This window comes from Neoarius graeffei, chromosome 3, assembly GCF_027579695.1.
Source record: "Neoarius graeffei isolate fNeoGra1 chromosome 3, fNeoGra1.pri, whole genome shotgun sequence".
Classification (NCBI taxonomy): Eukaryota; Metazoa; Chordata; class Actinopteri; order Siluriformes; family Ariidae; genus Neoarius; species Neoarius graeffei.
Genome location: NC_083571.1, coordinates 65,585,741 through 65,606,847, shown reverse-complemented (window position 1 = coordinate 65,606,847; position 21,107 = coordinate 65,585,741). Strand labels below are relative to the sequence as shown.

The 21,107-nt window shown below is 40.1% G+C and overlaps 2 protein-coding genes across 4 annotated transcripts; both read right to left on the bottom strand.

Moving 5' to 3' along the window:
• Positions 1 to 220: 220 nt before the first annotated feature.
• On the bottom strand, positions 221 to 7,019 carry gtf2a1l (general transcription factor IIA, 1-like). 2 transcript variants are annotated; one of them, XM_060917160.1, is made up of 9 exons: positions 6,842 to 7,019; positions 6,193 to 6,294; positions 5,541 to 5,664; positions 5,199 to 5,245; positions 3,392 to 3,485; positions 2,190 to 2,701; positions 1,631 to 1,915; positions 590 to 679; positions 221 to 492 (listed from the first exon to the last, which is right to left on the bottom strand). In XM_060917160.1, the coding sequence occupies exons 1-9, from the start codon at positions 6,863 to 6,865 to the stop codon at positions 385 to 387; spliced, it is 1,386 nt and encodes a 461-aa protein (XP_060773143.1). In that variant the 5' UTR covers positions 6,866 to 7,019; the 3' UTR covers positions 221 to 384. The 2 variants fall into 2 exon arrangements, with proteins under 2 accessions (XP_060773143.1, XP_060773144.1); XM_060917161.1 differs by having other exon boundaries at positions 437 to 513.
• Positions 7,020 to 10,028: 3,009 nt separating this feature from the next.
• Positions 10,029 to 20,857, bottom strand: LOC132883482 (stonin-1). 2 transcript variants are annotated; one of them, XM_060917158.1, is made up of 4 exons: positions 20,681 to 20,857; positions 14,656 to 16,575; positions 12,733 to 12,935; positions 10,029 to 12,615 (listed from the first exon to the last, which is right to left on the bottom strand). In XM_060917158.1, the coding sequence occupies exons 2-4, from the start codon at positions 16,487 to 16,489 to the stop codon at positions 12,550 to 12,552; spliced, it is 2,103 nt and encodes a 700-aa protein (XP_060773141.1). In that variant the 5' UTR covers positions 16,490 to 16,575; positions 20,681 to 20,857; the 3' UTR covers positions 10,029 to 12,549. The 2 variants fall into 2 exon arrangements, with proteins under 2 accessions (XP_060773141.1, XP_060773142.1); XM_060917159.1 differs by having other exon boundaries at positions 12,733 to 12,932.
• Positions 20,858 to 21,107: the final 250 nt, after the last annotated feature.

Genomic DNA, 21,107 nt, shown 5'->3' with positions numbered 1-21,107 from the left:
GACAAGAACCAAAAAAAAAAAAAAAAAACCCACACCATTCATCAAGCCATTTAGAACATCTTGAACATTTAAATATGCCAAATGAATATTTTTATATAGTCTGGAAATGCAAAAAAAAAAAATTAAATAGGCACGAGAAATTGTGAATTTTTCTTGAACCAACACAAAGTAAATGAACAGAATTTTATAGAAAAATTCCAAACCAACCTTGAAATTAGAAAACTATATACAGTATATATTGAGAGCATCATATAGGCATCGTGTTTCTTTCCTTAAAGTCTGAGATTTGAGACAACTAATAAGTTACATAAAACTTCAAATTTGAGGGGGGGAAAAAAAAAAAATCCTATAGAGCATTTCGTCTCATGCTTTTCCTCTTCAAGCTCACCACTCAGCCTCCCCGACAGCTTTGGAGAAAACATAGTCCTTACCACTGTAACACATCACGCCGTCTTTCAGATAAAACTTCCACCTGTTTTTACTGCGATGAATCTGTCAAGACAGCAATTAAACCTTCACTGGTGTAAAGAATTCATGAGCGTTTAGGTTTTAACCATGATGAAGCATAAATCCTGACACTGGAACTCACCTTATCATACTGACAGACAATGATGTTCTCAGTATCAAAGATCTCGGGTATGTCTTGCTCGCTTACGTCATCTCCAGAGTTCAGTGGATCCTAGCCAGAACAAACAGCACGAATAACTAATGCTTACTTCCAAATCAAGAGTCTGAGTTAATTTTTATGCATTATATTCAATAGCAATGATGTGCATCTCTCTGATATTATAAATGGGCAAATCTCAAGATTTGCCATCAACAATTTAATAGATAGCCAAAGGATATATTTAAAAGCACTGAATGATTCCATCTTTAGGCTTTTCAAAATGTTCAATATTTGTCCAAACTTGAATCTTCACTGAAGTAATTAACTGAAGAGGTTTGGGGCATCATTGGGTCTGACAGATACAGAGGCCACACCCTCTTGATAAAGTCTGAACCTTGTATACCAGGCACAGAGGCCAGGCCCACTTTACTGGGTCTGAAACATACAGAGATGCCCAGATTCATTTAACCTCAACCACCTTCTGCTATAAAATCTTTTTTGCTGCTTCTCCACTTGGGCTATAATCTTTTCTGCACAGATCTTGGGTCAGAACTCATCTCATATACTCATCAGCCAGAACATTAAAACCACTGAAGTGAATAACTGTTATAATGGCATCTGCCAAAGGGTGAGATATTAGCCAGCAAGTGAACAGGTCAGATTTTGAAGTTGACATGTTGGAAGCAGGAAAAATGGGCAAGCGTAGCAGGATAATGCACCCTGCAGGAATGTTGTTCACATCTCAATCCATTTGGACATGTGTGGGATGTGCTGAACAAATAAGTCCCATCTATGGCGGCCAAGGCATGGCCTTTTTCTGTCATGACAGTTTAATTCTGAAATCCAGGCAAATTCTGCTGTGATGTGATGATTTTAGCTGTTAAATACAAAACACTGTACATCACCCTGACGATGACGACATTGTGTCTTTTCTGGGAATGCGTCTTAGTTACATAATTACCACACAAGGTTTAGATCACCTCCAGGTTCAGCTCTGATCCGTCTGGCTCACTCATTTCTCACCTCTTCCTCTTCCTCCAGCTCAGGCTCATCCCCATCACTGCTGGAGCTGCTGTTTCCATCACTGCTTCCTCCAACTCCCTGGAGCGCCTGCAGAGCTTCAGCATCAATCATACCCAAGAACTCGTTTTCCCCAACAGGCTCTCGATACTCCCTTTCCTCCTCCTGATCATCTCCTGCCTCTGAACTGCTGTCACACACTCCATCGAGCTGCGGGATGTCAGTCAACTCGTTGAAGTTGTAGTCCCTTAGGAGGTCCATGTCCAGCTGAGGGGATGATTGTAGACTCTGTTGCAAGAGGACTTCGTTAGATGATCATAGTTAATTTGACATTTATACCACAGCACTTTATAAAATTCTTAAATCTGATTGGTCAGAAGGGTGTTGATTAATTTTCTGGAACAGTTGACCAATTTTATGTTTTAAAATTGTTCCCCCCCCCCAATAACAGCATGTCCTAGATCTATTTATTTAGGACATGCTGTTATTGGAAAAACTCTGGACCACTGTTTATTCTCCCCCCCCCCCTTCACAGAATGTCTAATTGTTTTTACAATTCTACCTTAAGTGCACCATCAGATGTCCTTTCCAAATCAGGCAGGAAATGACGCAGTGTGTCCTCAGCATTAAGCCGGGCTTCTCCTGCCACTTCAACAGCCCTTTCCACCATCTGCTCTGCTGAGAGACATGATGGAGTGCTCGTGTCCAGTGGCTGTGGGCTGAAGACAATTCCATCCAGCGTAAACTCATCCAGGTTTCCCAGGGGCGACTCTGAAGGCTGGGGGTTAACAGGAGGCTCAGGAGGGACCTGAGCCTCAATAGGAGGATCCACAGGGATCTGAGAATGCTGAATCACCTGGTTCTGTTGGTGTATCAGCGGTTTGGGGTCTTGAGGAGCAGGTACGGATTGGTGACACGGGGGTGGAGGAGGCACCTGGGAAGCAGGGAGGTTATGAACAATAGCAGAGGGCAGGTTTCTTTGCTCCGCATGGGGTTGGCTGGCTAGAGGAGGCATGCGCTGGCAACCTGGAGCCTGAGTCACCATCACAGGAACATTCACTTTGTAGAAGTGGCCTGTCAGTACAGAGGTCAAGATTTGTGTACAAGGGTGTGGTTGAGGGTTTTTTTGTTTGTTTTTTTTAATTCCTTTATTTTTATAATCTTATACAGGCAGTCAAGAGACCCCTGGAAGTAAGACATGTATTCCCAATTAAAAATATAAAAAGCTAGAAACTTTAGATTTAAAATTACAATGAAATAACATTTCAGGGAATGTTGCAGGTTGTTTCCGTTAAAAGGATGACTAGTATAAGAGTTTAAAACTGATTATAGATTATGCCTAAAATTGCTTTTTTTTTTATTTAAAACACCAGCTGATTGAAAGATTTATTTAAATGCCCCAGATGAACTTTGAGAGCTAGATCGTGCACTTGAGAAGCATTGAATCCTGCAGAGGATTGAGGCAAGAAAGTTCGGGGTTTGAACTTCACCTCAACTGGAGTTTTTCCCCCATGTGGAGTTTACATGTTCTCCCTGTGTGGGTTTCCTCTGGGTGCTCCAGTTTCCTCCCACAGTCCAAAAACATGTGGATTCAGTCAACTGGCTACATTAAAATTGCCCATGGGTATGAATGTGTGTGTGTGCTTGGCTGTCTGTCCTTCTGTGTAGCCCTGAGAGCAACTGGAGACCAGTCCATGGTGTACCCTGCCCCTCACCCGAAGTCAGTTGGGATTGGCCATCAGTGGGGTGTGTAGTCGAGCTCACCTGAAGCAGTCTGTAGCGTCACACCTGCAGGGATCTGAACAGGATAAGTGACTCCAGGTGGCAGAGAAAATGTCGCAATTGTGCCAGTGTTGCTCTGTAAATGGGCAAAGAAATAAAGTCTCCAAGTGTTCCAATGAATGTGTTGAATGAAATTCAGCACATTGCATCCTTCATGAATTCACCCTGGTAGAATAACAGTGAAAACATCTGTATTTACTGGAGGCCACATGTGCTACATTTTCACTTAGTTAACTTGTATTATTTATCTGATGGGCTCCCTCTACAGGGAAAGGGGGGTACTAGGAGATTAACTGAAGTGTGCTACCAGACCTGCAGGGGGTGCTGGCACTAGATGCTATGGCCTTTGACCATGTAGTGCACCTGAGCCTTGTGTTTGTCAAGCAAAGAGTTGGTTAGTTTATTTATTTTAAACAAAATCAAATTAAGAATCAGTATCCAAATATCATCTGCTTGGACCTGGAATTACTGCTTTGCATGGATCAAACAATGAACATCACTTACTCCCACACTGAACCTTGTGGTTAAAAGGTAATCAAACTTACTTTGGTCAAACCAGAAGATTTTACCAGTCCGTATGATTTTAATCTAATGAGCCATTCCACCGAATTGGTGCCATTTCCGTCCCTAGAAAATTATATGTATAAATGCACATAAAAATGTACTTTAAAATACATTTCCTTATTACGCAGAATGTCCTGCACATTGATCTGATTTCAAATTTAAGATATGTAATTGTAAGGATTAATAAAAACTACCTAAAACACTGAAAAATAGCATGTTACCTGTCCCTGCACTCTAACTATACTTAACTATGAAATATTATGATTAAAATCCTTCAGAAACAGTATTTCTTTTGCACTGTTGTGTGACTCCACATCCTATCCATGGTTTAAATATTTTTTCATAAGAAATACACATTTTAGTCGTGTCCCTGGGTTTTCACTCAGTCCTGTTACCCAAACATATTACCCCATCTGACAAATTTGGAATATTCCCTAAATCACATGCTCAACAGGACGTTACATCAGTTGTGTCTTCTGAAGGCCATGGGAAGACCAAAAGTTAGTTCTCTCATTTACTTTTCTGTACATTTGATTTTTTTTAACTTTGATAAGGTCAATGTCAACATACTGTCCTGTTACTTAAGTTATTTCTTAGATGATTTGTTTATTTTAAAAATACAGAGTTTTGGTAAATCACTAGAGCGTGCTCAACGTGGTCATGCTATTAGCGATGATGTCATGTGGCTTAATTCCATATATTAGCTAATCCTAGGCTAAAAACTCAGTCCTGTTACTCATAAAGAGTATGCAGCCATCTTTGACTTCCAAACCTTGTAAAAAAAAAAATAAAAAATAAAAAAATAACGTAGCCTGAGGTTGACCAATAAACATTGAGTAGTTAAGTGTGTTATTATAGTCAGTATTGAAAAGATATAACAAGTTTAATTTGGGAGTGGTACAACATGCAAATGGCACCCATTCAGTGGAATGTCCCTAATAGTTTGGTTAATTCTACATATTTAACCAAATAAGTGTGGGTATATTTTATTTCACAATACTGATTTTGATGTGTAGCTATAGAACTTCTTGAATTGATTCCAATTCAAGAAGTTCTATAGCTACACATCAAAATCAGTATATTTAATATTTAAAAAAAGTGATTTAAAATTGGGACAAAACCTAGATAGTTTAAAAGGAGTTGCACTGACTTTTCCAACCTGTTCCCCCCTTTTAAATGAAATAAAAGGTACAGAAATCCAGGGGCAATAAAACCTCTGACTTACAGCTTTCCCTGTGAAACTCTGCTGCCTGGCAGGGAGAACCCCAGAAGCTGCGGAAAGCATAAAATATAGTTTTAGACCATTTTTTGCCAACAATTACACTTATTGATTGAAAAGCATGTATTTTTTAAATCCAATTAATGCTGCATGTTTTCAAAACAAGTTAATTCCTGAATGAGCCGTTACTGAAACTAGAACATTAAAAACATATATTAATAAATCCCATCTATCAAATTACATACCTTCTGACCAATCAGAATCCAAGAGTGCTGTGGTATAAAGTGCTTTTCATATGTAGGTATTCAAAGTTACTCCAATAATGTAAAGTCTCCACACTGAACTAACCTGTGGATTTCTGAAGTGTTTGGGAATAATTTGCAGGAAGCTGCAGGACAAAGTTGGATGGATTGATGTTCTCTTGAGCAAAGCCTTCCACAGCTTTCGACTGAAGAACCTTTGACTCCCACAGCTACAAGTAGAAAACAGAATATTTCATCCAAGTGTACCAAAGTTTGCTCAACAGGGCATATTTTTGGAAAAAAATATTTAGGCAATAATGCAGTGCAAACTTATGCAATAAGTGCATGATTTGTATGCTTTTCTATAATAGTTTTGAGTCCCTCATCTCCAAAACCAAAGAGAAACTTTAAGCCTCGTTCCAATTGTGTACATGTCTCTGTAAAAGACAACATTTCCAGCAATTGAAAAAAAAGTGTTTCATCCCCAACACACATATGGCAATACCATATACAAGATCAGATCAGTTTATTACTTTTGATTGCATCCCATGAGAAACAAGTTTGAAGATTCTCAGTCATCCAGGTCACAGTAAACTGTGGGTGGTAAAAGAGAGCAACTGGACATGCTTGAAGATTCTTGCATCCCATGAGAAAACACTGCTCTTTTGCCCAAGAAGACAACCCAGAGCTGTTGATACATCTCAGTCAACAGTTCAGTTTAACTTACCTTCTCTAAGTTTTTATTAATTCACTCTTACCTGCCTAAGTTCATCTAGTACTCTCTCTTCCACTCCTTCATCGATGAACAGCTCTCGGACACTCTCCATCACATCATCAACGATGGATAGGTAGAGTTTAGGCTGGGGGGAAAGTCAGGACCATATTTATTTATCTGCATTCCCATTGATTAAATAGAAAGACTTAAGTTGAGCCAGAGATGTAAAACCTGTGACACCAGAATGCTTTTCAGTTTTGGTAGGCATTGGCAACCAGCTGATATTCATAGTGCTGTTCGATTCCGAGTCGATTCTATACTTTTCTTCATTCCAGGACAAAAAAAATGGTGAACCATTAATCATCATTTAGTCCAAGATTACTTCAGGACAGTCAATCAGCTTTGAAAACTTGATTAGTCAAAATTTCACCCTGCCAAATCAACTACACAGCCTGGTTGTGACTGAGGAATCGACTCTTTTTTTGGAATCGACTCCCGAGCTCAAGTCACTAAAACTTGTTTATTAAATAAACGAAGCTTGACAAGAAAGCAAGCAAGCTGCCTGAGAAGCGTTTTAACTTTTTTTAAAGCTAACATCTATTTGTAAATAAAGTTAACAGACAGATAATATACATCTATCAGTTTGAATCACCAAATAGATCACTGACTTCAGTGTAGTTCAAGCTACTTACTAATATGCTTGAATTTGAGAGCATTTTAATGTCGGTTGTTACTCATTTAGCAGCCCAGCTCACCCTCAACACACGGGTTGGATTCAGGGTTGATTGTGAAATTTTATACAGCTGTTCTGCAGCATAGCATAATGAGGAGTCAAAAAATGAATCGATTCCTCATTACCTTCAGGAGAGTTGAATCCGAATCTGTGGAAAATTGATTCGGTTCAGATTCGCGCAAAGATCATGTAAAATCTGCACAATCAAACCCTTTTTTTTACACGAAAAAAATTACATAATACATTTTAGATAACTCATGAAGTAAGACAGAAACTTACAATGAAACAACATCGTCGGTAATAGTTTAAAGTCAACAGGGAGTTACAGTGGTGCTGGAAAGTTTGTGAACCCTTTAGAATTTTCTATATGTCTGCATAAATATGACCTAAAACATAATCAGATTTTCACACAAGTCCTAAAAGTAGATAAAGAGAACCCAGTTAAACAAATGAGACAAAAATATTATACTTGGTCATTTATTTATTGAGGGAAATGATCCAATATTACATATCTGTGAGTGGCAAAAGTATGTGAACCTCTAGGATTAGCAGTTAATTTGAAGGTGAAATTAGAGTCAGGTGTTTTCAATCAATGGGATGACAATCAGGTGTGAGTGGGCACCCTGTTTTATTTAAAGAACAGGGATCTATCAAAGTCTGAGCTTCACAACACATGTTTGTAGAAGTGAATCATGGCACGAACAAAGATTTCTGAGGACCTCAGAAAAAGCATTGTTGATGCTCATCAGGCTGGAAAAGGTTACAAAACCATCTCTAAAGAGTTTGGACTCCACCAATCCACAGTCAGACAGATTGTGTATAAACGGAGGAAATTCAAGACCATTGTTCCCCTCCCCAGGAATGGTCGACCAACAAAGATCACTCCAAGAGCAAGGCATGTAATAGTTGGCAAGGTCACAAAGGACCCCAGGGTAACTTCTAAGCAACTGAAGGCCTCTCTCACATTGGCTAATGTTCATGAGTCCACCATCATGAGAATACTGAACAACAATGGCGTGCATGGCAGAAAATCGCTGCTCATCTGCAGTTTGCTAAAGATCACGTGGACAAGCTAGAAGGCTACTAGAAAAATGTTTTGTGGACAGATGAGACCAAAATAGAAATTTATAGTTTAAATGAGAAGCATTATGTTTGGAGAAAGGAAAACACTGCATTCCAGCATACCTTATCCCATCTGTGAAACGTGGTGGTGGTAGTGTCATGGTTTGGGCCTGTTTTGCTGCATCTGGGCCAGGACGGCTTGCCATCATTGATGAAACAATGAATTCTGAATTATACCAGCAAATTCTAAAGGAAAATGTCAGGGCATCTGTCCATGAACTGAATCTCAAGGGAAGGTGGGTCATGCAGCAAGACAACAACCCTAAGCACACAAGTCATTCTACCAAAGAATGGTTAAAGAAGAATAAAGTTAATGTTTTGGAATGGCCAAGTCAAAGTTCTGACCTTAATCCAATGGAAATGTTGTGGAAGGACCGGAAGCAAGTAGTTCATGTGAGGAAACCCACCAACATCCCAGAGTTGAAACTGTTCTGTACGGAGGAATGGGCTAAATTTCCTCCAAGCTGGTGTGCAGGACTGATCAACAGTTACTGGAAATGTTTAGTTGCAGTTATTGCTGCACAAGGGGGTCACACCAGATACTGAAAGCAAAGGTTCACATACTTTTGCCATTCACAGATAGATATGTAATATTGGATCATTTTCCTCAATAAATAAATGACCAAGTATTTTGTCTCATTTGTTTAACTGGGTTCTCTTTATCTACTTTTAGGACTTGTGTGAAAATCTGATGTTTTTAGGTCATATTTATGCAGAAATATAGAAAATTCTAAAGGGTTCATAAACTTTCAAGCACCACTGTATGTTCAGTTAGCTAGCATTAGCTTTCCAAATTACCTCACTAAATAAAATGGTGGGTAATGTTCAAACGCTAATATATGATGTTAATGAATGCACTTCATGTAAGTATGTACTTAATAATGTGAAAGCTCTTTTCTGACCTGTATTGTCATTTTTAGAATCAAAAATCACTTTGTGTCTGTGTCTATGTGTCAGCCCTGTGATGACCTGGCGACTTGTCCAGGGTGTACCCCGCCTTTCGCCCGTAGTCAGCTGGGATAGGCTCCAGCTTGCCTGCGACCCTGTAGAAGGATAAAGCGGCTAGAGATAATGAGATGAGATGAGATGAAAAATCACTGTCTTGTGTGTGGAATCGACTCTGAACCGACTCCTTTAAATCCATGTAGCATTAAAGTATAGTCATTTCTAACAATGTTTATTCCAAGTGTTATTCAAAGAGTATTAATCACTTCAAAAGTCAACATTTTCTGACTGCTCTAACCAAATTAGCCTGATCAAGTTCTGGCAAAACGCTGACATTTAACATAGTGTGGATGTTCAGTTTCCGATCAAAAGCTAATCACAATTAGTGTATTTTCAGTTGAACAGTAATTTCTTTGCAAGTCTTGTAGTATTTGTTTACATCCAGGCCACTGCATTTTGAAAGCATATGACTGCTACAGTGTTGGCTCTCTGTGCAGCAAAACCTCAGCAAATTTACTGTTTAGTGAGCCCTTCAAAATTTGCCTTGAACTTTTTCGTCATACGTGGAAGCTTTTGAACAAAATACGCCTTATCTTTTCTTTCATTCACAGCCACCTGCAAGATCAGCTGAGGTCGGTTCAGGCCCATTACAAAGGAATAACATATGGATCAGGAGAATTTAAAGTATTAATGCTTCAACAAAATCTCTTCAATTTCATGTTAAAATTTAAGATCTATTGCCTAGGATGTTACCAAATTGTTGCAGATATTTTTTTTGGAATATCGTTAGCATCGGAAATGGTAACTGGCTACTTGGCGTAGAGGACTCTGGGAAGGGTGAACCAGCCCCTTTAATCTAGCTAATAATCAAGATTAATGCTAATAGCTATGGGATAACTAGCTATAACACTATTTCAAGGCACAGGTAAAATGGGAACACTTCTATGTAGGGTTAAGGGCCTTACCCAAGGGCCCAACAGTATCAGCAGTACTGACTCCAACCCTCCAACCAGTAACCCAGAGCTTTAACCCACTGAACCACCACAAGAGACTGCATCCATAACTCATGAACTCAGAGCTGTCAGAATATTTTTTAATTAATTTCTAAAATTAAATTACTTTCAAAGTTGTGAATACAACAAAAGTAGGCTTTTCATGTGTAATGTTTTTATGAGCACTGTGAATATACATTCACTGAACACTTTATTAGGAACACGAGACTAATACTGTATTGTGTCGGGCCTCCCATTCCTCTTAAAACAGCCTCAGTTCTTTGTGGCATGGATTCCACAAAATGTTGGAAACATTCATGTGTGATTCTGGTCCATACTGACATCACGTAATTCCTGAAGATTTTCAGGTGCACTTTCATGCTGCAAATCTCCCCTTGTACCATCTCAAACTGGTTTTGTAAAAGACTTTTGCTTTGTGACATCCTCATGCTGGCTGTAGCTATTGTGTCGAAGATTGACAAATTGTGACCATGAATGAATGCACATAGTCAGCAACAATATTAAAATAGGCTGTGGCATTTAAATGATGGATTGCTATTAACAGCCCCAAAGTGTGCCAAGAAAACATTCCCCACACCACTACGCCACCAGCCTGAAATGTTGACAAGGCAGGTTGGGTCCATGGATTCATGCTTTTGGTGCCAAATTCTGATCCTACCATCTGTATGCCTCAGTAGAAGTCTATATTCATCATGCTGTTCATGTTCTTGGCTGACAGAACTGGAACATGTGCGCTTTTCAGATCACCACAACTGTACAGAGTGGTTGAGTTACCATAACTTTTTTGTCAGTTCAAATCAGTCTGGCCATTCTCCATCGAGCTCTCTTATCAACATGAAGTTTCCACCTGCAGAACTGCTGCTCACTGGATTTTTTTTTTCCCCTCAATATTAAACTACTGTGTAAACTTTAGACGTTGTGTGTGAAAATCCCAGGCAATCAGCAGTTATAAAAATACTCAAACCAGTCCATTGGCACCAGTAATCATGCCATGGTCCAAAGCATTGACGTCATATTTTCTCCATTATTCTGATGTTTTGATGTTTTAACGTTCCCTGAAGCTGCTGGCCTGTATCTGCATGATTTTATGCATCAAAATGCTGCCACAATTAGACAATTGCATCAATTGTGTACAGATGTTCCTAATAAAGTGCTCTCTGGGTGAAGGACCCCATGGAAAAGCAGTATTGCACCACTATAGGAAACAATTGCAAATTAATCCCCTTCCTCTGTCCATCAAACAACTATAGTTATAATGTATTAAAACTAACATTACAATATTGCAATCGTACGGCAATAAAACGTTAGCCAAACTGTGGGGAATGTCACAATCTCAGTGGCTTGCATATACTTCGCCAGCTGTATTTTACAGGAATTTATTTATTGCTTATATCACATACACAGTTAATTTAATAACCCACATTGTTAAATAATATTAAATGTGAACAGTGCTCTGTATGTCATCAGAGGGCTTAATATACATCTTACCCCTCTGAAATCTTGCAATGTATAAGAGGCTAAAGTGCAAATACTGTAGGCTGCAGGACAGGTTTTTAACGTCATTGCAGTGGCAGAACATTACAAATTGTATTAAGTTAATGGTTAATATAAATACATATTTTGTTGTTGTTTCGGTTTATAGTGTTGAGTACGGAAGCCGTGAGAGGCCCTTCATATAATCTTTTTTTATTCACCTTGTTATCCCGAGATAATGACATAATTAATTCAGGATGTCGAGAAAACAACACAACTAATTCGAGATCTCGAGAAAACAAAATTATTCCGTGATCTCGAAAAAACAAAATTTCTTCATGATCTCGAGAAAACAGCTGAGATTTCTAGCAGAGCTGCGCCCCCCTGTGGGTCAGACAACGAAGACTTAGAAATTGGCGGACATGTAACAGAGCAGAAATGGCTTTTTACGATGCCTTGAGAGGGGGGCCAGTCTTCTGCGGAGGTGCCACGGACTAATTTTGAAATTATCCCTTATTAAAAGACTTAATGCAATCTCTCCCTGTGTCAACCCTTGATCAAAATATTGCCTTATTAGGTGATCGATTATTCCAGACATTCTAATGACCAAAGTTGCGTCTATACAGAATGAGAAATAGCCCCAAAGTCAGCATATCACAAGTCTCTTGGCGCATCTGAATGAACCATTTCTCAGCTGTTTTCTCGAGATCTCGAAATAACGGTTTTGTTTTCTCGAGATCTCGAAATAACGGTTTTGTTTTCTCGAGATCCTGAATTAATTATGTCGTTATCTCGGAATAACGGTTTTGTTTTCTCGAGATCTCGAATTAGTTGTGTTGTTTTCTCGAGATCCTGAATTAATTATTGTCGTTATCTCGGGATAACAAGGTGAATAAAAAAAAAGGATTATATGAAGGGCCTCTCTCGGCTTCCGTAGTTGAGCTGTGTGTGTTGATCTTGACTTGGCGGGGGCGGGGATGGACTGGGGGGGAGGCCAGAGTAAAGACTAAGAACATTTCATGTGTCTGTTGTAAGTGCATGCTGATTATTCATTAGTGCGAGTATGTAAGTCTTCCTTTTTTTTTCCTTCTGAAACATGAATCCACATTTTGAATCACTGTGTTGCACAGCTTGATGGTTTCTGCGACTCTGCCTCAATTAGCTTTTTTTCAATTTCCACCTAAGAGCAGAAAGAAGAAAATCAGTCATATACCAATTTGATGTGCTACATTTATTATTCCTCAGTTTATATAAACTGACAAATGACTGATTGACTGCTGTTTTTTTCAGATTTTACCTGGCAATGATAGAAGGCCCTGTAGCTGATGTGCTTCTGAGGCTGAATGTCGCTTTCTGTTCCCAAAGACTTCACCCTGGTTTGAGAAGCAACCGTATCTGCCACCTCACACTCCATGGTGATGAAAGGGAACCAGTCAGTGGGGATCTCTTGGTCCGATGCCAGCTCCAGTTTGCAGGAGAAGCAATGGGGATGATCTGCTGCTGGAAGTGAGTGAGCAAAGTAAATACAGTAAAGGAAATGAGAAGTTAGCACATTATGCCACCAGAGGGAGCATACAGCACACACACAACTCAGAGCTCACGCCCACTTGTCTCCCATCACGTCATCTCCATTTACTTCTATTCATTTGGCAGAATCTTTTATACAAAGCAACTTCCAAGTACACAGAGTGTGAACGACCTTGTTCAAGGCTCTTAATTTAAAATTGTTTTAAAAAAAAAATCAACCACTATCCTGATGGACAAAAAAGTAGTTTGTTCCCGAGATAAATATATGCATTGGCAATGCTTGCCAATTCAATGTGTCCGCTGAATGGAAAAGTTTTAACCCCCTTGATTTTTGAGTCAACAAATTTAGCTCTACTCTACAATTGATTTCTTGAACACAGGCCTAATCCAGGGGCGGCACGGTGGTGTAGTGGTTAGCGCTGTCGCCTCACAGCAAGAAGGTCCTGGGTTCGAGCCCCGGGGCCGGCGAGGGCCTTTCTGTGTGGAGTTTGCATGTTCTCCCCGTGTCCGCGTGGGTTTCCTCCGGGTGCTCCGGTTTCCCCCACAGTCCAAAGACATGCAGGTTAGGTTAACTGGTGACTCTAAATTGACCGTAGGTGTGAATGTGAGTGTGAATGGTTGTCTGTGTCTATGTGTCAGCCCTGTGATGACCTGGCGACTTGTCCAGGGTGTACCCCGCCTTTCGCCCGCAGTCAGCTGGGATAGGCTCCAGCTTGCCTGCGACCCTGTAGAAGGATAAAGCGGCTAGAGATAATGAGATGAGATGATGAGGCCTAATCCATCCATAACCACTTATCCTGTGTAGGGTCGCAGGCAAGCTGGAGCCTATCCCAGCTGACTATGGGTGAGAGGCGGAGTACACCCTGGACAAGTCGCCAGGTCATCGCATGGCTGACACATAGAGAGACACAACCATTCACACCTACGATCAATTTAGAGCCACCAATTAGCCTAACCTGCATGTCTTTGGACTGTGGGGGAAACCCACACAGACACGGGAAAGAACATGCAAACCACACAGAAAGGCCCCCGTCGTCCACTGGGCTCAAACCCAGAACCTTCTTGCTGTGAGGCGACAATGCTAACTACTATACCATCATGCCACCCTAGGCCTAATTCAGTGTTCAATTAATTGCTTTTTCCTTCTGAAATCAACATCATGGCCCATATATACACTTTTTGATTCGTTATTTGACCAATTTGAACAATTAATACAATGTCAGAAATGTGCATCATGAGCATAATGCCAAAAGCACAGCACGAGTTCGAGCACAACTTTTCTAGATGTCCACCCAAGTCCTGGAAATATAATACATTATTCAGAAGATTTATAAATCCATCTCTGTTGTACAAGTTGAGCACAAATGGAGTTCAAAATTGATTAGTGTTGACCTATTTATTGCATTGGGAAGGTAATGTTGGTCTGATATTTTGTGAGAAATGAATATTTCGCCATCCTGGGTTATTTATCACGTGCAATCAGTTAAGACTTTACCAAAACCAGATTGTCTACCACTGGCTTGATGTATTCATGAAAACCTGAATCAAGGTAATAATTGTTTTACAAAAACATAGATTCTGGAGCAATTGTGATTTTTGGCATGACTAAATTGATTAAATTTAATACTAGCCTTGTAGTGGCAGAACATGTGCTTAATTTATACCATGTACTGAAAGTAGATTCTTTCCTTACCCATGTTCTTAGCAGGAAGCTTGTCAATCCTCCAAACAATGGCTCCATACACATTCTCATACTTGACGGTACCAACAGTCACCTGCATGACAGGATGCGAATCCGTGACGTTTACTGAGCCAAGGCAGGCATTTCTGTTCATGCGGGCCTTGATGGATTTCTGCCAGAGCAGAGAGATGGTACGAGGCACTTTGACCCAATCCCCAGGCAGCGGTACATGGATTAAAACGTTTTCACAAAGTGTTTCTGAATGTGCCCCGAGTGAAGGGAAGGATGACTGCATATTGAGAAAGGCTTGTAGCTCCAGATAGGCACCTTGAACGGTGACTGTAGCCTTCACTGAGAAAGGCAAGTCTCCGCAGTTCAGCGAAGCTGTCCTGTAGCGACCGAGTTCCACCCTGCAGGCATCCGGGGGCGAGAACTTAATCAACCTAGTGTCTTTGAATTCAGCCTCTCTTACAGAATTGTGAAACTGGTAGTCGGCGATCTCCATCCACGCTTCGTCCTCTTTGCTGCCATAATTAGAGTCTTTGCTCAGAAGTCCAAGGTCATTCAACGCCAGGAAACATTCCACCGCACCGTTTATGAAGGCCAAGCAGTGGAGCCGCGTGATGGCCGCACGTTCCAGCGTGACTCCGTCCTTATCTACTCGCATCCAGATATGGTCTGCAATCTGCAAGGACAACTCTTGCTCCTCATAATGTTTTTGTTGCTTGAGGGGACCTGGTAATCTCATCAGCTCCTCCTCAAGGGACACCAGCAAGTCCTCCATGTCTCTGTTCTCTGTTGTGCCAAATTTCAGCAGCTGCTCCACTTCAGCTTCATGAGTCACCTCAGGTTTAGGGTGGTAGCGCTTTCGCTCAACATATGACACGTGTTCAATCTTCAACGTTGCAATTTTCCGTGGCTCACCATAGCTTTCCAGTTTTGGGCCTGAAAGAGCGCAATTGGAACTCAGCTGGAACTCTTTGAATGGTCTCTCCAAGCCTTTTTCATAATACATTTGGAGCACAGCTCCTGGAAGCAACTGTAAGTATATCGGGCCCCACTGGCGGGATGACATACGGTTCTTTTTCTCTGGGATTCTCAGCATTAATGGCCAGCCATGCCTCCTCTGGCTGAGGAACAATCCCTGTGGAACAAAGGAAGACGAACCTCTTCCTACATCAATTTCCTTTAGTTTGCTTAAATCCGAATCTCTTTCCTCTCTCTCTTGGTCTTGGTCCTCCTTTGCCTTTAACCGCTCTAGCTTATGGCAGATGTACGAGTAGGAGTTTTGAAGTTGGTCCCGGGGTGGCTCGTAACCATCCTTGGTTCGGATAAAGAAGCGAGGCAAGCTTGAGCCAGGCTCGGAGTCTGATGAGGAACTTCCAGAATCTCTTTTGTGCTTGTTTTCACCCAGAAATAGGTTAACCTGACCCGGATCATCTTGGAACGCTGGGAAGGAAGTGCATGCCTCGGATGAGGAACATCTATCAGGAGAAGAGATATTCGTCGATGTGTTGGAGAAACTCCTCAAGACATTCGGTGGTCTGAGAGAGTCGCAGTTAAAGGGAGATGGACCAATTGGAGTTTCTCTTACAGGAGTGCACATCGGAGTGTTGCTGGGCACGCATGAGCTCCCATTGAAACTAAAGTGCATTTGGGGAGATTCCAGTGGACTGGATAACCTCCTTGCTGAACTGCCTAAAGGAGGCAGAACCAATTTCAAGCCATTTGGTCGAGGTATTGACCCAGAACTTGATGGAGACTGCAAGATTTTCTGTGGTGAGGACTGGGGGGTGCCTTCATCTTCAAAGGTCACCCAGTTAGCTGGATGGTTCATTGAGCACATTGTGTTGGACGATTTATGTGAAATCAATCTGCCTTTTCAGAATTCCTTCCTGGTGTGTCTCAATCAAACCCACCACTGGGGGTCATCTGGAGAAAAACAGGAGTAGAAACATTTTCACAAAAAGCTTAAAAGTGCAACACAATATCTTCGAAAAACATGTACAACATAAACGTTTTATAAAATGAGAAATTTAATAGACCTGATTTGGAACTGTCTCCAGAAAAGTGTCATGTGAATTTTTTCATGTGAACTCAATCCCTACAAAGAAACATTCCTAATGCTGAAGCTTTACAAATAAACATTTTAAAAAGTGATTGCTTAAACATGGCCATCTGCATGGGAAGGAAGAATAAGTGACCAGGGCTGCAGTGTGTACAGACACTACAGAATCCCACGTGTGTCTAGATGAAAAACTGACCATCTGCCAAATATGCAGCTGGATACAGTCATACGCCAAGTTTCCATTTGCAGATCTCACATGACTGCAGTTTTAATTGCTCAGCGACACAGAACAAGCGTTCACCGTCTTTGGCTTTTTTACGAACTACAGCTTGAGCTAAATACATCCAAGTGGAAACATCTGGATTACAAATCTCGAGTAGTTGCTGGAACAGCTGGGAAGGGACAGAGAGGAAATGTGTTGCACTCTGGGCCAATTCTGTCTCTGAACTGCATGATTCGACTTCCACGTGTGATTTAGATGGTTAAATACAACAACCTGATTCAAGTGGTCATGGTGTAAGGATATGTCAGGACTGTCATACTCAATCTTTAACAGTAGATCTATCCATCTGTAGTGGACAACAAACAACAACAACAATAATAATAGATCAACAGATGAAGACTAAAATGACCAGTTTACAGCTTAAATGTAATAAATTGTATATGTCTGGATTAGAGCAACAGTGCACCCATGTACTCATATATAAATGTTAGTAGGTATATAGTGATGTCTTAGTATTTCAGAGTGTATAAATGCATCACATTCAACAGTCCGAATCTCCACTGCAGTGAAATGAAAAAGATCTGTAATTACATTGCTAGCCGCATTGCCTCGAGACAGAAAAGCTCGTAAAAAAGAAGTGCTGGATCATTCCTTCTCTGTTGGAAAAAACTAAGCAAGCTATAAACATAAAGCTGACACGAGCAGCATCAGCAGGCCACTGCGGCATGGAACGCTGCAAGTGGGCAGAGAAATGAGGGGTTACAGAATCGTCGGAGGCTCCGAGACGCATTCCTGACATTCCTCTGGGACACTCAGCATGAACGAAGGAAATACCATCCCACAATGCTCCCAACAAAATCTTTGCACTAAACACCATCACTATAATCTTAACACTTTACACACTGAACTTTATCATTATGTTACTTGTCATATTGGGTTTTTTAGCAAAAAAAAAAAAAATCTTATTTGCACACCCTGACACCATTATGGCTAAAACTACAGCCACTTCATCATAAAATTGCTGATTGCCTGGACAAACCGAACTGGGTTTTTTTTTTTGCTAAACAATCCATGAATTTCACATGACACTGGTCACCATCTCATTGTCAGGACACATGACTCGCTGAATCACACAAGTTTGTGGAAGTTGCACAAATCATTTAACACACCGACCATGAAATGGGCGTAATATGTAAAAGTGTGGTCCAACAAAACCCAAGATGCATTCAAAAGACATCCCAAAGACAATCATATGCTTCTGTTCTAATTTTATCAAGCACAAGCCTTGATACTTTCATTACATAATAAGTAATGAGAAAAGGAAGCAAGTCCAAGTCAATCTGAGTCAATACTTTAGAAGATTAAAGCACTTGATGGTTAATGATCTAAGAGACCTGGCTTACAAATCACAACTTAATGAAAATTAGCACAGCAGCTTAAATACAATGAATGGATAGAAAGTTATACTGGATGATATCATGAATAAAAGTTGTCTGCCTTTCTTTTTTTTTTTAAGAAAAATGTCCTGACTCCATCATCTGCAAGCAAGTAATTTCTTCCTGACAAACTTTTATTTTACTGTACAAATATAAATACAATATTGTATTATTCTTCCCAAATAATCAAAACTTACCAAAAAAGAGGATTTATTATTATTATTATTATTATTATTATTATTATTATTAATAATCACTGTTAATATAATGAAGTTTTCTGTTGTATTGTAACTGTTATGGAAGGAGTCTCCAGTGTCAGCGCTTTGGAACAGTCAGAGGGAAACAAAGTCTTCAGGGTGAGTTTATGCTTTGTGATTTCTCCGTAACAATCTGAGAGTCTGCCTTTTTTTTCATTAACTTCAAGAGTGAGGGAAAAAAAAAAGAGGGGCGGGTGAGGAAACATCTGTTTATAGCTGCTCAAAAGTGATGAGAACAGGAACTGACTTGTTTTGTTGACATTCCGCAACATTAAAAACATAACTATAAACAGATAAAATACTGATTTAAAATACTGATCTGATAAAACAGATAAGATACTGTTATAGGAAAAGGATCAACTTTGACGTGATAAGAATAAGCCCGCTTCATCATCCCAAACCATCATTGTTTATTTTCCTGGAACCCGAACACCACAAAGTGGTTTATTCATTACTTTCGATTGACTGATGTTGATATTCTGATATATTATTGCTTTTATATTTATATATGTGCGCATAAGGCAATAAGAGACAATTATATGTCCATAGTAACAATCCTGGTCTATTCTAGACAAGCAAAAACACTAATATAAACAGAACTGCACCTTTAACTCGAAACTGAAGCAGAACTGCACATAACTGTCTCTGTCTCAAGCTACAGTGAGCACAACTTCAAATAAGGACTTGAAGAGATGCAGAGGGTGGATCTGCGTCCAGATAATGGCAGGGTACACCATTTAACTTCATTCTCCGATGACACACATGAACACTGAAACTATCGTCTCAGCATCTCAATAAAGCCTAGAGTAATCACCAGTTTCATCCACACACGCTCTAGGACGAGCTCCAGAATAGATTCGGTTTGACTGCAGGGAGGGGAATCGATCCAATTATTTTGTAAGAGCATGGAAAAGTCCATTTTCACTGACGTACTTGATAACTAAAAAAGGTTTCAGGTTAGAGTGCATTAAACCAGCCTTTCACCAGTGATCTGTCAAAAGATGTTCAGCTATAACAGCAGTTCAGCAGACAGGAGTGGAACCCCCTTGTTTCTTGGACATTACATAACATTAACAGCATTTAGCAGATGCTCTTATCCAGAGCGACGTACAACATACCCAGAGCAGCCTGAGGAGCAGTTGGGGGTTAGGTGCCTTGCTCAAGGGCACTTCAGTCCCTGCTGGTCCAGGGCATTGAATCAGCAACCTTTTTGTCCCAAAGCTACTTCTCTAACTATTAGGCCATGGCTTCCCCCACAACAGTAAAAGTAACAATAAACGGATAAAATGTACAGCATGTTGCTCTTTAATTAACACAGCTTGACAAGTTACTGTGGTATAAGAGGAATTAAACACTTCAGAGTGGTATCAGTAACTCTGCTTCATCACACCGAGCTGTCCTTGATTATTTTCCTATAAGAGCACAACACAATGTTAAATTCCTTACACAATCCTACAGGCAATTCCTTTTTATTATTATAGTTATTTTTCCTACATTGTAAAGGCTCTTAGCAATTTTATATATTTTGATACACTTCATTGTAGCTTAAGATTTTTTTTTAAACTACAAATGTAAATCAATGAGTTTAGTACTGATTCTTAAAAAATATCATTTACAGGGAATCTGGCAACCCAAACTAGGCAACATCATGTAAGATTGGTTAAAAAAAATAAATTAATTAAATAAAAAAGTTGGTTTGTTTGGTTAAAAATCCCAAATGGAGTTAGATCGTGCGAGTTCTTATAAAGCAGGTGTGACGATTTCAGAAACTCAGCCTAAATCTGTTTTGAATATTTTCACAAAAGGAAAAAATAAAGTGTTAGGACTTCCAGCGTGTGAAAACCGTTACCTCCTACGCATGCGCGAACACTAGCACAAACTGTTTGTTTCTTTGTATGGAATAAAACAATATTATGAACTTGTTTAACTGACAAACAGCAAATTAAACCTCTTCTGGAGATGACCACAGGGCAAAATCGTTTTAAAGGTCAAAAAACATGTCTGAATCCCAAGTAACCGCTCCGAGACTCTGTACAGATTCGTAAATACTCACAGGATCGGATATCGAGTCATCAGTTTTCGATGATTAAACTCCGAAACAAAAATAGATAAATCTTGCTAGATCCTTCACACCCTCCTCCACTCCTCGAGCAGGAGCTCAAATCCGCCTAATGTAAACCATCTCTATCGGGAAGAGAGCCATGAAAACAAGGACCATGGACCGTTCGATTCCCCAAATCCTGGAATCGACTCCGAGTTTGACTCTGACTCCAGGAGTCGATTCTAAAACCTCAACCAAATAACAGGGAATGGAAATCAGTCTGAAAAGAGAACAACCCTGTGTGTGTGTGTGTGTGTGTGTGTGAGAGAGAGAGAGAGAGAGAGAGAGAATGGAAGCCCATTTCTGCCACCATAATACAAGAGATAATGACTGTTTCTCATAATTGTGACTTATCTTAATAATCACTGAATATCTCATA